Below are 16,126 nucleotides of genomic sequence, written 5' to 3'. Positions count from 1 at the left end.
TGAGTTGCATTTGGAAGGTTATGTACAGACATGAATTGCTTACTGCACACTGAGCATTATAGGGTCCAATGAATCAAGTTGATATGAAGGATTGTCCACAGGTGTTTTATATTGAAGTATGCATTGCATAGTACTGTGTTTTAAGGTTTGAGGACATGTCCGTAAACATAACGGAAGATGTACTGGTCATTTTCTGCAAGGACATTATCTACGTTTCACAACAACAACAAAATCTTACAGTGTATGCTATGATAATACTTATATTTACAGACATTAAAAAGTATAAATATTTATATACACATATATTATACATTCTTGAAACAAAAAACTAATAAAGGTTTAGATGTCGTCTCATATTCTACGCAGTGAGCTCTAAATGTATACTGCACATTTTGATAAGCGTAGCAGGTCATATACGTTTTTCACGTATAAAGATACAGGTATAAAGCAAAAATAGTGTGCTAGTATGCTGAACATACTCCAAGACTAAGAAAGAGCAGAAAACAGGCTGATCTTTCCTCAGTTTCTTCTTCTTACTGTAAGATATGACAAATGGCGGGGTCAGTGCGCCCGATGAGCGCGGAGATTAGTTCTGACCTTGAACACGACCTCTGCAGGTTTGGAGAGGGGAGAGGGGAGAGAGGAGGAACAGGAAGAGGGGGCCGCCGGCGTGCCGTTATTTCTCTCGTCATTAGAGGTTGTTTCCAGTCCGAGGATGGGGGGGAGTGGGGGGGTTATTAATTTCATTTCTTTATGATTCACAATCTGCTCTTTTGAAATATGCCATATGCTCGGAGCAATCGGAGGATGACAAGTGTCGGAATCAGTCCGGTAAAGAAAGCCTAAATGAGGCTGATTTACGATCCCTGCCTCCCGGCGAGTCTGGCTTTCTGCCTCCCCCTCTTTTTTCTCCCCCTTACGATAAACTCCCCCAGCATGGGCAAACAGCACGCCGTCCCGGCTCGGTCTACACGTGTACCCCTCTCCCCATCAATCCCACATAGAGGGCTGATAACGCGTCACAGGAGAACCCCGCAAAAAAAAAGCTGATAAAGAACATGGAGGCCCAGTACATATTTATTAGGGCGGGTGGGCATGCAATCAATACGGAGGAGCAAAATCAGTTTGTTTTAATCATGAACAAACATATTGACCTAACACAATACAGGCCACTTTATCTGGGACTAATAAAAATTCATGGACTGTAAACAGGGTGAGGTACTATCTCTGCTCTGCACTCTTTCTATTTCCCTCTCTCGTTCCTCTGAAATGAACTTTTTACTGAAATGTGTTAAAATGACAAAGTGAGTCTGGCTGGAGAAAGTGTGACATGATGACAGAGATTGAAATGGAAGACAATCTAATCGGCGACTCGCAGTATTGTAATATTCAGCCGTGGTTTTGCTAAATTGGTTTAAGAGAATCAAAAGTCAAGGCTCATTTGAAATATTACTGATAAACCTATAATTTAACATTTTGCATTATATGCTCAGAGTTCAAGATAAGAAAGAAAAAATTAAAATTATACACGATTTAGCAGACCATTTCTTATTCAAAGTGACTAACGGTACGTTTAGCTACAGGGACTGACTCCCTGGAGCAAACTGCGGGTTAACACCAATTTTTTTCACGAAGAAGCAAATTGTCTGTCCACAGTGAACCGCAAGCGACGTGAACAATCTCAGCCAATCAGATCATTTTTGATATGCAGAGGACTATTTTTGGTCCAATGAGTTTTAATGGTGGGTGGAGTAAATGCCTGACATGCCACAACTGCTAGAACTATGTTTTGAGCACCAAATAAGCATATTAGAACGATGATCATTCTGATCATGTGACACTGAAGACTGTAATGGCTGCTGAAAATTCAGTTTCATCACAGGAATAATGTTTTTTTCTAATATATATACATATTCAAATAGAAAAGTTCCTTTAAATCATAACAGTATTTCACAATATTGCTGTTTTGATCGAATCAGCCTTGATTCGGCCTGATCAGCCTTGATGAGCATAAGAGAACTCAAAAACGTTTAATTATTCCAAACTTTTGAGCCTGGATATTTAAAGTCCCTGTAAAGTCCAAATTAAGTATGTGTTCTGAGTTTGTCACACCACAGAAAAATGTGTTTCTTCCAAACCAGTGTGACTTACTTTCTTCTGTTGAACACCATTTTTATTTAGCTTTTTTTGACATGATCTTAAAATGGGCAATGCAGTCCAAAAAACAACAACAACATAAAAGTAACATAAGTAGTCCAATTTGTTCTTACCTATATCCAGACTATAGAATACAACTGTATTGCAATTTATCAATGTCAATCCAGATGCATCTCGTCTAGATGAGACCACTGAGCTGAATGCAAGCATAAATGATCATAACTTCACTATTTTTAGGAAATACATGATACTATCAAGTTATTTTTAAGGTGCTGTTGTCATTTTTGCAGCTAAATATGCCAGGACACTTGCTAAATGTCTTACCCGAGAGCACTGGTGATAAGCCATGAAATTCCACATCAAGGGTTCAAACCTTCAACCTTTGAGTTAACAGACCAGGGGCCAGATTTACTAAACAGGGCAATTTAGCATGAGAGTGCAAAAAAGTGGTAAGTTCAGCGCGTGATCTACTATCGACACGCAAATTAAAGAACACAGACGCAGTCAGATAATTTCCATAATGACCAACGCAATCTACCAGTTAGCGTCTGGATTAAGATGTGCTTTTTTTGGGCGGTAAATAATGCCGTAAAAAACAGTAAATTGAAACCTTAAACCTTAGTAAAATCACCTATGATGATTTATTTAAATACTCCGCTCTTTTTAACGCCAAAAGAGGGTTTGCACTCGTGCAAGCTGTTATTAAATCTGGCCCCAGTTTTTAACCAGTGAGACATCACACCCCACTTGCCATTTTTCCCTAAATAAGGAATAGTTCACCTAAAAATGTTAATTCTGTCATCATTTACTCACCCTCATGCTGTCCCAATTCAATATGACTTTATTTCCTCTGTTGAACAGTTGTAAGGTCAACATCTTCCTTATATTGTGAAATGAAGCTCCAAACAAAACTACCAAATGTACTTCATACTTGATGCAACACATTCGAGATTTTATTTAAGATTTTTACTTAACTTTTGTTCTGTTTCTGACATGGATCAGTCAGAAGACCTTGCAATCCTCTGTAAAAAGTACATTTATGATATTTTCAACGGGCCGTTTGTCAAGCTTGACAGACCTAGTTAAAAAAAGAGCACTCAGGACATTCTGCTAAATACCTTCCTTTAAGCCCCATGGAAGAACGACAGTCATAAGGGTCTGGAATAACATTCCAGTAAATAATGGAATGACCTATTCCTCAATTTGGTACCTTTTCAAGACCAGCTTCATGTAGTGCATAGCACATACTATTTATATCAAGCCATGGAGTCGACTGTAGTTAGCAACTTTAAATGCAAAAGACCCGCTTACCTTATACAGGTGATGCTGCTGTTCCTCTGACATCATCAGGTCATGGCTGTCCGTCACTATGGATTCCATGTCCATCAGCCAATCCCAGAGCTCCTGGTACTCTGCCTCAAACTCTGATAGGCTGGATTGAAAAGAAGAAATATGAGACGGGCAGAAAGAAGTTCACAGCTTCACCAGCTCAGGTGAGGTCTGGGGAGACGGTGTAGAGACATATTTTACTGGGTGAATATTTGACAAGCAGAGGTAATTACACTAGCCCGTTAGCGGGCGGCGCACCGAGGCGCAGTGCGTCGTGGGTATGTGAAGTGTGAAAAGAGTCCGGGAGCACAAGGGATCTTTAACCTGCGCTCTGAGTGACGGCTCGTGAGGCAGAGCGTCTTAATTAAACATGACTTCACCTCCCTCATGCTCAACGCTGCCGTCAGCTCAATGGTGAAGCGCATTAAATGTTTTTTAACCGCACTAGGATGATTGTATGTGCATACGTTTACACTACAGCCGCACGCTCATTACAGAACATCAACACACATGCACAAACAAACATATTAGCGTCTGAGCTTTGCTTAGATTTGCGCCTCAGCAGGAGGCCCGCATGTTTAGAAACATTAGTCGGAAAATTGTTTGGAATTTGCACAGCTTTCGAGCGCTTTGACAGTTCTGTCAAACTAGCACCATTTTCCCCCTCTCGCTTTCACAAGTGCTCCTGTTGTCGCTGAAGAAGAAAAACTATGAATGAGATTACACAAATAACGATCAAACAAGGGTGCGAGAGAAAAATCAACATTTCTGTTTTTATTTCAATTCAGAGCAGGCACAAAAGAAACAGGAAAGCGCTATCGAATGCTAGCACGTATGAAACTTCAACAAGGATAGTGCTGCAAATTAGCATTTCCAAGCAGGCGCTGATTAAACAAAAAGACATTGGGGAGTATGTGAAAATTTGAGCCGTGTTTGTACGCAAGACATTGATCAGAACAAAACGGCAAAGACAGCAAATTAGAAACAGTCAGACGTGTGCGGCGGAAGTGTGAAGACTCCCTCAGGCGCTGCGTTCTTCGACTGATATTAAAACTCAATATGCTGTTTGTGAGTTAAACAGCATCTTTCTGTATTCTTGCATACCGTATTGTTTTTCGTACTCTTTTTTTTTTTCTCTCTCTCACTAACATAAATCTAAATGCTTGTAAAACAAGCTCTCGGGGCATCCAAACAACATTAACAACGAATAACGAAAAACAAGTAGGAGAAAAAAAATGCAAGATCCATTTAGCAAACGTGCATCATGGGATATTGTTCTGTCAGCATCATTTTCTCCTGCTCGCTTTGGTTTGTGAGCAGAACGATTGTACGTCCTTTCTAAAACAAGAACTCATTTGCAGATTGAAACCTGCACTTGGGTGAATCTCACGAAAACGGGACACCCCATAATCAAAAGAAAAAAATATATATTTTATGGGGGAAAAAATGAAGCTTAGTAATATTACTTTCGCACATTTTCATTACTGTAATTAATCTTGAAATTTAACTTTAACCTTTTCCATTATTATCATCAGTTTCTTTAATTTCTTAATAATTTATAATTTATTTAATACGTAAATGTATGTGTAAGTTATAGTATAAATTGTTAATTATATAATAAAATAAAATATTTGTATTATATACACATTTTTATATTATCTAGTACTAAATATCATACACATACATTATATATGTTGTCTGTGCATGATATGTAATACTACATATAGTATATACTGTAACACTACAGAATATAAAAAATATAATAAACGAGATGTATATATTTCAAATGTACGTACAGGTGAAACTCGAAAAATTTGAAAAAGCTGATTATGCTTACAGCTTATGAAAACCCCAAATTCAAAATTAGAATATTGTGAAAAGGTTTTCATAAGCTGTAAGCATAATCATCAAAAGTATAGCAAATAAAGGCTTGAGATATCTCACTTTGCATGTAATGAGTCTATATAATATATTAGTTTCACCTTCTTTTTGAATTACTGAAATAAATGAACTTTTGCACGATATTCAAATTTTTCGAGTTTCACCTGTGTGTGTGTTTGTGTGCGCGTGTGTGTGTGTATTAGTCACATTAGTACTATAATAATAATAAAAGTAGGGGCAAAATATGTGCATGCAAATAATGCCACAATGTAAACTATTTTTATGTTATAAATAAGCTTTACTTTCAATTTAAGTACATAAAAAGATACAATTAAGTTTTTTATATGCTATTGTACTCCAAAACTCCAACATTTTTCTCTTCTGGGGAAAATGTTGAGTAACCTTGCATTTCCAATAAAATGCTCTCCAGATGAGAAATTAGTTCCTTTCCTCTAATACCCTTTCTTCTGACTAGCAATAGCAAAGCCAACTAAAGGCTATTGGGTTTTTAAAAAAGGGATGAGGATTTCAATATATACAAATTGTTTATTAATTTTCTTTATTCATTTAGGTTATAGTGCTATTTCAAAAAAACCTTTTCAGTCTGTTTATGAAAAATACAATGTCTCATTCCTTTCTCCTGCTTTTTTGAAACTTGAACGGTTTAGTGAGATTCATCCACCTGTTCTTCAGATCTCGCTCTGCTCATGGAGCGATTTAGTCGACACGCATTAGGCGTTAGCCACTTGAAACCGACTCCTCCGGGTCAGCGTAGCACTGACACTCCTGTGAGACAGAAATGGATGCCTCTCCATCTTTCTTTCTTTTCAAATCCGTTTAACGTCAACGTGCCCCCCACTCAGCACTGCCGCCACCTTTCTAAGAGGGGGGAGGTGGTCTAATTCATCACAGTTCACCCTGAGCCTCACAGGGAAAGGTTGGCCGGCTGTATTGACACCCCTCACATCTCATACGAAGTGACAGTTTTATAGAAAGAGCTCTTTAATTTATGGTGCTAATCCCTGGCGCCTAATGCGGGGACTCAACATCTCCTTTTCACCGCTGTCTGTTGTGTTTCTCTTCTGGAGAGGGCTTTTGATTTCTGAATGGCAGGCGTCCAGTTTCTATCAGGTGCGAGGGGATGCTGGGAGACGCGGCGGTGGGCGGCAGCCCTTGATGAGGCCGGCGAGCTGGAGAGAGGCACCGGAGGCCATCGAATTCGACAGCGCCTCCCTTAAGACATGTTTCCATGTAAAGGTAAGGGCCAAAGAGTCAAAACAATGAATCCTTGAGCAGGCAGCTCATCATTAAAATTCAAAGGATCATTATGGGTTTTTTACTGCAAAATAAATCATTACGACGAGAAGCTTAAAAGGATTAAAACGATGTTTGATTCAAAGCCAAGGCAAGGAGTCCGGTCCGGACTCTGCGGTTAACACTCAGGACTTTACTGGGTACGGAGAGAGAGAGAGAGAGAGAGAGAGATGGAGAGAAAGAGAGAGAGAGAGAGAGAGAGAGAGAGAGAGAGAGAGAGAGAGAGAGAGAGATGGAGAGAGAGAGGGGGGGGGGGGGGGTGTAGAGGACTAATGGACCACAAATAAAGGGATTAGTCATTTTAGGAAAGAAAAAAAGATAATGCACGTCTGTAATCACAACCATTAAGTGGCATTAGAGAAAGGTTGCATCAAGTCCTTAAAATAAACCTAATCTACATTATTGATAAAACGGAAAAAACTAAACAAAACAAAAACACCCAAGGCAAAAAATAGAAAAATGTACTCCAGGAAGTTATTGGTGTTCTGAAGCAGCATCATAATACTCATGGAAACTCTTAAGAGAAGGATTTGCAACACTTTACACAAGAAAACAACATGCGTCACACAAATACGGCTCCAAAGGGAATAGAAAACTTGGCTTCCAAAAAAGTAATACTGATGGAAGTAGTTACTGATGAAAATGTCATTAAAAATATTGCCAAGCATACACAATAATTCCAATATTTCAATCAAAAAGTACTGCTGACAAAACTAAAAAATAATGCACTAACAAATGAGGAGGAAAAAAGTAAAATCGTGAAACTCACATTGTGAATGCAGCGTTGCCACTCAAATTTGTTGTACATAATACAATCCTTATTGCAAATTTTTGTCAGTTTTGTAATTTTTATTGTTTTTTATTTGTAAAAATATATCACATGATGAAATTTAAAGGATATTTTCATCATCAAACGCTAAAGCATTAGACTATATTTTTACCTGCTCTCAAATGATTTAAAAATATAATACATGTACAATTTTAATTAATACTTCTCAGCATTTAATGCATTAATAATCAGTTTTAAATTGTCTGCTTGAATTGATTTTTTCACTGAGCTAGTCATGGTGCATTCTGGGATTGCATTCTCCATGTAGGATACATGTAATGCTGCTTTAGAATATGACCAAAAAAATGAGGCATGTCAATTAAGCTGCTCTCTAAGTTTTGAGCAGTCACCTTTCTCATCGTACCTGTTGGACTTGGACATCAGGGTGAAGTCGACACTTCTGCTGTTGGAGCAGTACTGTTGGTTCTTAAGTTTCACTGTCATCTGATCCAGAACATCTTTCTGCGCCTCCCGGTAGCTCTGCCGGACCTCCACTCGCTAACACAAAAAAACAAAGGGAGAGAAAGAATAGATATAATCTCAGCAACCTCTATGAAAACAATTACCTCAATGTCATTGATCCAACTTCAAGAAGTATTAAAAAACAATAAACTATTAGAACTTGCTAAACTATTAAACTAATTCAGACAGCATTTAGCCGAATCAATACGGCAGCAATAAAGAGAGATGCTTGAAACTGGCGTCCTTCCATTTCAGAAAGGAGTGTGTTGGTTTTCAGCAGTGATTAGGAAGCACTTGTACATGCTTTTCAAATCAGATGGAAAAAATATGTATTTCTCCTCGGTGCTTGAGAAAATTGGCTACATTGGCTTGACGGAGATCAGTTATTGTGCAAAATATGAGACGAGCCAATAAAATCTCCAACAGACGGCTTTGATTTTTTGCTCATTTCTCAACACTTTATGAAGCACGCCGGCTTCGCATTCTCCACCGAGTGCCCGACGCCTGCTCGGCAGATGCCTCTGGAAAGGTCAGACGATTCCATGAATGTAAACTGCTCCTCAATCAAAGCTACCCTTGATAATAAACAAGAAAATCAACAGAAAGATGTGTCGCTTTTTCATTCCATTTATTGGGCGTGCATCAAACGCCGGGGCTCGGGCGCTTTGCTCATTTGGGAGGAATGAAATGAACCTAACTAGGAGCCCTAGAAAATTAGCGCCGCAAACGCGCCGACTTCTCCTCTCCCTCCTCGGAGGAATTTGCTTTCATTTGCCTTCATTTTTGATTCACTCGGCTGGCTCGCCGATGCCATGTCAGGATCCTAATTACTCAATCCCACCGGAGCAGCTTACACACACAATAATAACCGATGGCCACCTCCGACAAAAGCAATTTCTCCGAGCCACCTTGAGTCTAAGGACGGTTCGGCCCAGCACGCCACTTCGGTTTCGAGTCGAGGACATTGTAGTGATAGAGATTTGCCTCTCTTGTGGCTTGCAGGGCTGGTTGTGGGTAACATGCATTTGCATTGATCTCACGCCCCCATTGCAAAACCCACCAGAATTACCCATCTGTATTAAAAACACAGAGCTGAAATGTATTAGTAATCTATAAATGCATACGTCTGAGCTTGTGGAAGATGTGGCTCCCATGGGTGAATATGAAAACATCAATATCATGCACATAAACCTACATTCATCAGCCATCCATGCAGCACTTGAAGGAGAAATCGGGCTATTGATGAGCGCGTCTCCTCGTGCCATAATGTACGCAGAGCCTGTTCCCACAATGCAGAGCAATCAGTGTCTGAGATAAAGGCTAAGCTTTCATAATCTCAAGGCAGACAATGTCAACCAAAGAAAAACACATGTAAGCCTCTGACTTAAAAGCAAAGTGTCGCTTAATTAATTTTGCTATGGGCTGGAGTGCTCCACGTCGCCCACTGCGCTAACAGCCACTCTCGGCTTCCCGTACGACCTCTTTACGAACACGTAGCCTCCCGCCGAAGTGGTAAATAACCCCCCTGATCCTGCACACTACGGTTAGGCTGGATTTCCTGCTGCTCTCCCCCTCCTGTCCCGTTTAAAGATATTCTTATTCAGATATGCAGACTGAAGGGATTTGCGTGTGAATCTCCCGTATTCTTATTTCAAACAGAATCATTCAAAAACCTCTTGCGCCGTCTATCTCTCTATCTCTCTGGTGCAGTCAAAAGAGGTCTTGCTTTAAACTGCTAATATGGCAGGAATCAATATGAATTCAATCATTTGATGAATGCTTACCGCCTTCCCTCGAGTGAAATCGAGACTAAGACGTCAGTAAAGTCTGCTGAATCGAGTCATTTTAGGCCCTTTTGTTTACATGCCTGTGTCAGTTCGACGTCTTCTGGGACGCACCATGCATTTCCACTGTCAATCATGAGCTGAAACTGTGGCCAACATCGCTTCCTGTATCATGTCGGTATAGGCGCACCTCACATTATCAATATACGTATACAAACTAAACAGCTGGTTGGAGTTTTGAAGCGAATGTCCAAAAAACTATGTTGCCTTAAAGATCGGTAAGAGAGAATTAAATTGACCAAAAGCGCTATTGCAAATGTTTCTATTTGAAATAAATCATGAAAAATGGTTTCCACTAAAATATTAAGCAGCACAACTGTTTTCAACATTGATAATAATAAGAAATATTAAATGTGACAATGAAGTGAAGACTGATGTAATGTCTACCTAAAAATGTAGCTTTGCAACCAAATCAATTAAATTTCAAAATATATTCAAATAGAAAACTTGTAATTGTAATATTTCACAATTTTACTGTTTTTACTGTGTTTTTGATCTAATAAATGCAGCCTCGTTGAGAGTCATGACAACTCTCTGGAGATTGGTATGGTAATAGAGATGGCAATGGATATGGCGATGTTAATGTATTTGGTCTTGGCGGAATAGATCTGCTACGCTGCTGCTACAGAGCAAGTACCGAGACTTTCTATTGCGAATACATTCACAGACATTGCTACCAATAAGTTAAAGACCTATCAGCCTGCACCATTCAGAGTTTCATGCCGCAACTACAGTATGTAACAAATCTTACAAACTCCACACATTTGAACAATAGTGTATAATTAACCAAAGCTGCTGTGTATCACTCAATGTATGCAAATTTGAATGCTTGCTCATCTGAAACTTGCCACCACAAAGCAAGAACAGTTGCCAAAGCGTTGCTAAGGTGTTGCTTACTGAGTGAAGCCCACCTCTCATTATTGTCCTCCAATTGCTTAGAAAAATAATCCCACACTCTTCATAACAAGATGCATGATACTACTAAACACTAAACAGACAGCAAACACTACTAAAACTACCTCTATATAAAAAAAAACTGTATTGTACCAAAGAGAAATAAGAATGAGAACAAAAAAACCCATCAATAATAGTAAAGTATTAAAGGCCCGTCAGGCAAAGCATTAACAAACCTGACTGATTTGCAATTCGTAAGCTAGACAGGACTGCTAAAAATCTGCAGATTGTGTTTAAAAAACATGCACTGGAGGAAAACAAATCACAGACATGATCGTCCTTGAGCTTTGAGGCACATGTGTTTCACATCGAACAGGAGGGCGAAATTCATCGGGATCAAATATAATCCAAACAGAATTGAGTAACGCTCTTCTGTTGCTTCATTGCAATGGAAAAAACAGAGAGAGAGAGAGAGAGAGAGAGAGAGAGAGAGAGAGAGAGAGAGAGAGAGAGAGAGAGAGAGAGAGATGGGAAGACAAATCATGTGGCAGCAGGACAGAGGCTCATTGAAAGCAGCTGGAGAACAATAAAAACTAACAAAGAGAAAAATGCAACTCTAGTGTGCAGTACAGAAAAAAACAAAAAAACAGGTGAACTGCTGGACAGGGGTCGTTGGATACCTCCTAAATTCTACATTTAAGCTATGTGACAAAACACAGGGGTCGCTCATTTCTTTATCATCTGCTCTGAATGCGAGGAGCGTTGCGGCGAGATTGAAAACGGTGGGAAGCCTCCCGCCATCCCGGCCCCCCAACGGCCGGTGTTCAAAACAGCCAGAACATACATCGGCCTGTTTGAAATGTCTCCCATCAGGTTCATCCTGATGTTCAGAGGCAGCATCGGAGGCGAGCGGCGCACACGCAGGCATGCTCGGAAAATAAATTCAGCCGAGAGTTGTGTGGGGTCGAGGCGGCAGCTGTAAATGGCCGAGGGTTCTATCAAAGCAGCTCGTAAATTTACAAATACGCCAGCAAAGCTTTACCTTCACAAACTCTACACGTGGCTGGGGAAGGCTGTCATATATTGTGTAAAAAAGAAAGAAAGAAAGAAAACCAAATTCCGCAATTGTCATTTAAGAGGCTGTATTTCAGAGAGTGTTTTCACTTTCACAAGCAGGAAAAAGAATGTTCTGCTATTCCTGACAACTGGCTTTTTTTCTTCTTCTGCGTCTTACTCCTCGGGAAAAGTTACGACGGGAGATTATTTTTGAGGAGAGCGGGCCTCTGAGGAGCTGTAGAAGGCATGAAACTCATTTGGAAACTATTACTTTCAAATCACTAGTCATAAAGGCTGGATTTAATGTGTGGTGGGGTCTTCCGACATGAATCACGCAACTTTATGGCTCAAAATAATGGCGATTATACAGTGTTGTCAGACAGAAGTTGCTCTCGTTCATTCATGCTTATCTGTCTTTTGCAGCTAACCAGCTGCTGATACAACCACATTCATTTGCAGTTGTTTGACTGCTTGGTCAAATAAATTTGATTATGTATGCAATAAAAAACCCGGGGGGGCATATTTCTATGGCTATCTACACTGTCGCTGGAATAGATGCCACCGTAGGTGCAAGATAAATTGGTTGTGCTTTATCAAACGAGCACTTGGCAACATACAAAATGTGGTACATTATTCAATTAAGAATCTTGAAGTTATGCTCTTCTAGACGCACGTAAATGCAAAGTACCTTTAAAGCAAGTCAGTTCGCTCAGTGGCCAACTATAGAGCGCAACAGTCCACTTCAGGAAGTAAAAAAAGTAGAATCTGAGACAAACTAAGGCTGTTAAGTGATGGTGTATTTTTCTGTGCAAGCTACAAGGAAAAATAATAATATATAAAAAATCATAATCATGTTTAAAATAGAAATAGTGGTAAGTAGCGGTATAAGTGATTGATTACACCCATGAAGCGTTGCAAATAACATAACCAACATGGTCTCCCCAACTGCACATTATATTTCGAAAAAAGTTTTTATATTTACACTATTATTAAAAAGTTTTGAGTCAATAATATATTTTTTAAATGATTTTGAAAACAGTCTCTTCTCACCAAGGATGCATTTATTTGATCAGAAATACAGTAAAAAGAGTATTATTACTATTATTATAAATGTTTTCTATTTTATTATATTTTAAAGTGTAATTTACTCAGTCTATAGTGTCACATGATCCTTTATAAACCATTCTAATATGCTGCTTTGCTGCTGAAGAAACATTTCTTATTATTATAAAAGCTGTGCTGTTTCATATTTTTGTGGAAAAAGTGATACTTTTTTTCAGGACTCTCCGATGAATAGAAAGTAAACAAAAAAAAAAATCATTTACAACATAATACATGTATTTACTGTCAATTTAATACATCCTTGCTGAAAAACAGGATTCATTTCTTTAAAAAAAACAAAAAAAACGTAATGACCCCAAACGGTAGTCGTTAATCAAGGATTATGAATAGTATGATATTGTACCATCATTTTAGATTCAATTATAAAATTTGCAGTGCTTCAGGGTTTTTACCTTTGTCGTTTTTCCTGAATCTTCATATAGTACTGTACTGTATGTTGCTTCAAAGGTTGTGATTCATATCGGAGCTTGATGGTTTGGTTCAATGGCTTAGAATATTTTGAAATGCCAATGGAGAAAATAAATTGGAAAAATACTTCCGAGACTAAGACAGCTGGAAAAGTGGCCAGTCACTGTTATACTCTATTTTCCAGTCATACAAATACTTCATTTATTCAAATGGAGAGAAAAAAAACCCCAAACGGTTTTTCAAGGTTACATTTCAATGACATTTTAAATCATAAAAAATAATAATATATATATTAGCTCAAATTACACTAAAACAAGTTCAAACACAGCCTCAAACATAAAGGCGATTGGCTCTTTTACCTAAAAGGCAGGACTTCCCATCCTACAGCCACAATCCTGAGCACTCCACTTTCACCCATTCATCTTTGTACGAGTGGTCTGTCTCATTCTCCGTTCGCCCTTCTAGACATGCCCATATCGCATGGCCAATGGTCAGTGTCACTCATGCTACTGAAAATGAATGATTTCTGCTCGCAGTAAATCACTGTACAGGTATGTGTGAACGCCCCTGTATACTGTCTCTGGTAAATGTCAAAATTTCCTAATGCACCATAATTTCTTAAGACAGCATTTTAAATATCTATTTTAAAAAAGCTCTCACTCTAAATCTAATTGATGAGGTCAGGATAAATTTTTAATTGGTAATAAGGGATGACTTACATTTAGCTCAAAGCAAAACAACGCCTTTGACCTTGACAGGAAAATGTGCGTTTGTCCCCAAGGAACACACCAGGCCTTTACCTGCATATGTTGCCGTCTCTTTAAGAAATATCTTAGGCAGTTTGAAAGCTTTAGCTCCTGCAACATTTATCAGGGCGTGAAATTAGCAATTGCTAGGAGCCAAATTGCTGCTTCTTATTTAATGTTGTTGCTGAAAGGTGACATTTAATCGCTGATCCTTGATTCCATGAAGTCTAAGCACCCTAAGACACAAGCAGGAAAAGGCGCGGGGGTCTGAAACAATGTTCACGTTATGGATTAGTCAGGCAGGGGGTCGTATTGATCGGGTGATCATTTTCAATCTAATAGAGACCATCTTCACTTTAATATGGTCTTGCTTTGCTTTAGCTTTCTCATGCATGCCAAGCAATCGCACCAGGTGTGTGTCAAGAATGTCAAAGTCGATGCGGCCATCATGGACGGGTGATGGGAAACATCTGGGTCATTATACACAAGCAGGTTTGTGTCCCTCTCACAGTATACAGTATGTCTGTTATTATAGGGATTTCACATCAACAAAATCCAATCCATCTTTGCCTGCTACTTGCTGTATATTAGCAAATTCGTAATGTTAAAAAACGAAATATAGGGTAGATCGTAAACTATTGTCAAATAAAACTGTAAAATGGACAACTTTGTTACCCTCAAGCATAATTATAGCGGTACATAAAATATATACTGTAAAAGTCACACTGTAATCTCTTTGTATTATGTAATACCGTGCTAGAGATGCACAATATATCAACCACCACATCCGTATCGGCCGATAAATGATAATATTTTATGTTATTGTTAGCGGCCCGATAAGAAAATTTGGCATATACACTGTAAAAAAACTTTAACCTCTCCAAGTCAAAATATTCTAGTGACTGGTCACATCTAAATTTTTTAATTGGCCCAAGTGAAATTCTGTAAAATAAATTGAATTAATTGTTGCAATAGTCTGTTAACAAATATGATTAAAATCACTTAAAAAATTTAAAATACAGTTTAGTGCAACATGCACAGCACAAGTCTGTCATATTGCCTACATAAAATTATAATGAGAACATCATTATAATTGCCCCTTAACAGTAACTAAAGAGGGCGGGTCTTCGCGAACGGTCAATTGTGTGCTTGGGTCATGGCTTATTACAAGCAAAATTTTGTACAAATTTCCCGAAAAAAATTCTATAGAGTTGGTTAGTTTACAGCGCTCACTGCTACACCAGTTCATTAAAAGTAGGCTAATGCAAAAATTATGAAGTGAAGTTAGAAAATGTATTCTTCTATATATTTAAATATATTAATTTGGATTCACATTGCATTATTTACACTTTATTAACACATTATTAAGCTGACACGTTTAAAATATTGTAAACATTTATTTCACCTTCACTCAAAAACAAATTCACCTTTTCAAAATGGAAAAGGCAGCCGTTTCATAGAATAACCCATTTAATAGACGGAGCATCACAGATAACACATGCTTACAAATACGACTATAATCAAAATATGCCAGTCCTCTCTGCAAATGCAGCTTTCAAATGAAAGCAGAAGACAAAAAAAAAAGAGTGCGTTTAGTTTGACTACTTCAGTGCGACCTGCTTCAAAAATCCCCTGACTTCAATTCCTCGCCGCTTTTCAGCAAAGCGAGACGGCATGCATCAACCGGCTTAGATGAAGATATTTTGAAAACTGAGCCAAGCGCTTCGGGCAGGTGTTACATGAGAATCCATTAATATAGGTAATTAACATTAGCCACCATTTTAATTAACATGCAAACTAATTAGGAAATAATTAAGTAACATAAAAAAAATCTGATCTTCAATTGAAATCGGAAGGAGACTGTATCGCGGCTACCTTGAAGAGGTTTCTTTTGAGGTTTGGGGAGCAGAAATGAGCTTTTTTAGGGGCGGGTGGGGGAGAGATATCGAGATGAAAGCAGGTTGTTTGTCAAAGTGGATTGTGGTCAAATGAAACTATAAACCACCAGTAAATCAGACTGATATCTAGAGGATAGATTGAACTCTACTGGCCACTCTGAGCTGAACAGACTGAACTCAAACAGT

The 16,126-nt window shown here is 38.6% G+C and overlaps 1 protein-coding gene across 2 annotated transcripts in view; it reads right to left on the bottom strand.

The window, feature by feature from the left end:
- Positions 1 to 16,126, bottom strand: part of akap6 (A kinase (PRKA) anchor protein 6) — a 154,825-nt gene that overhangs the window by 55,448 nt on the left and 83,251 nt on the right. For both annotated transcript variants that reach the window (XM_079632660.1, XM_079632661.1), the window contains 2 exons: positions 7,875 to 8,008; positions 3,469 to 3,589 (listed from right to left, as the gene is read on the bottom strand). In XM_079632660.1, the coding sequence (XP_079488786.1) occupies positions 3,469 to 3,589; positions 7,875 to 8,008 (255 nt within the window). The remainder of the gene's footprint in view (positions 1 to 3,468; positions 3,590 to 7,874; positions 8,009 to 16,126) is intronic.

This window comes from Phoxinus phoxinus (assembly GCF_949152265.1).
Source record: "Phoxinus phoxinus genome assembly, chromosome: 13".
Taxonomy (NCBI): domain Eukaryota; kingdom Metazoa; phylum Chordata; class Actinopteri; order Cypriniformes; family Leuciscidae; genus Phoxinus; species Phoxinus phoxinus.
Note: the sequence above shows the minus strand (reverse complement) of the source record. Positions and strands in the feature narration are given on the sequence as shown.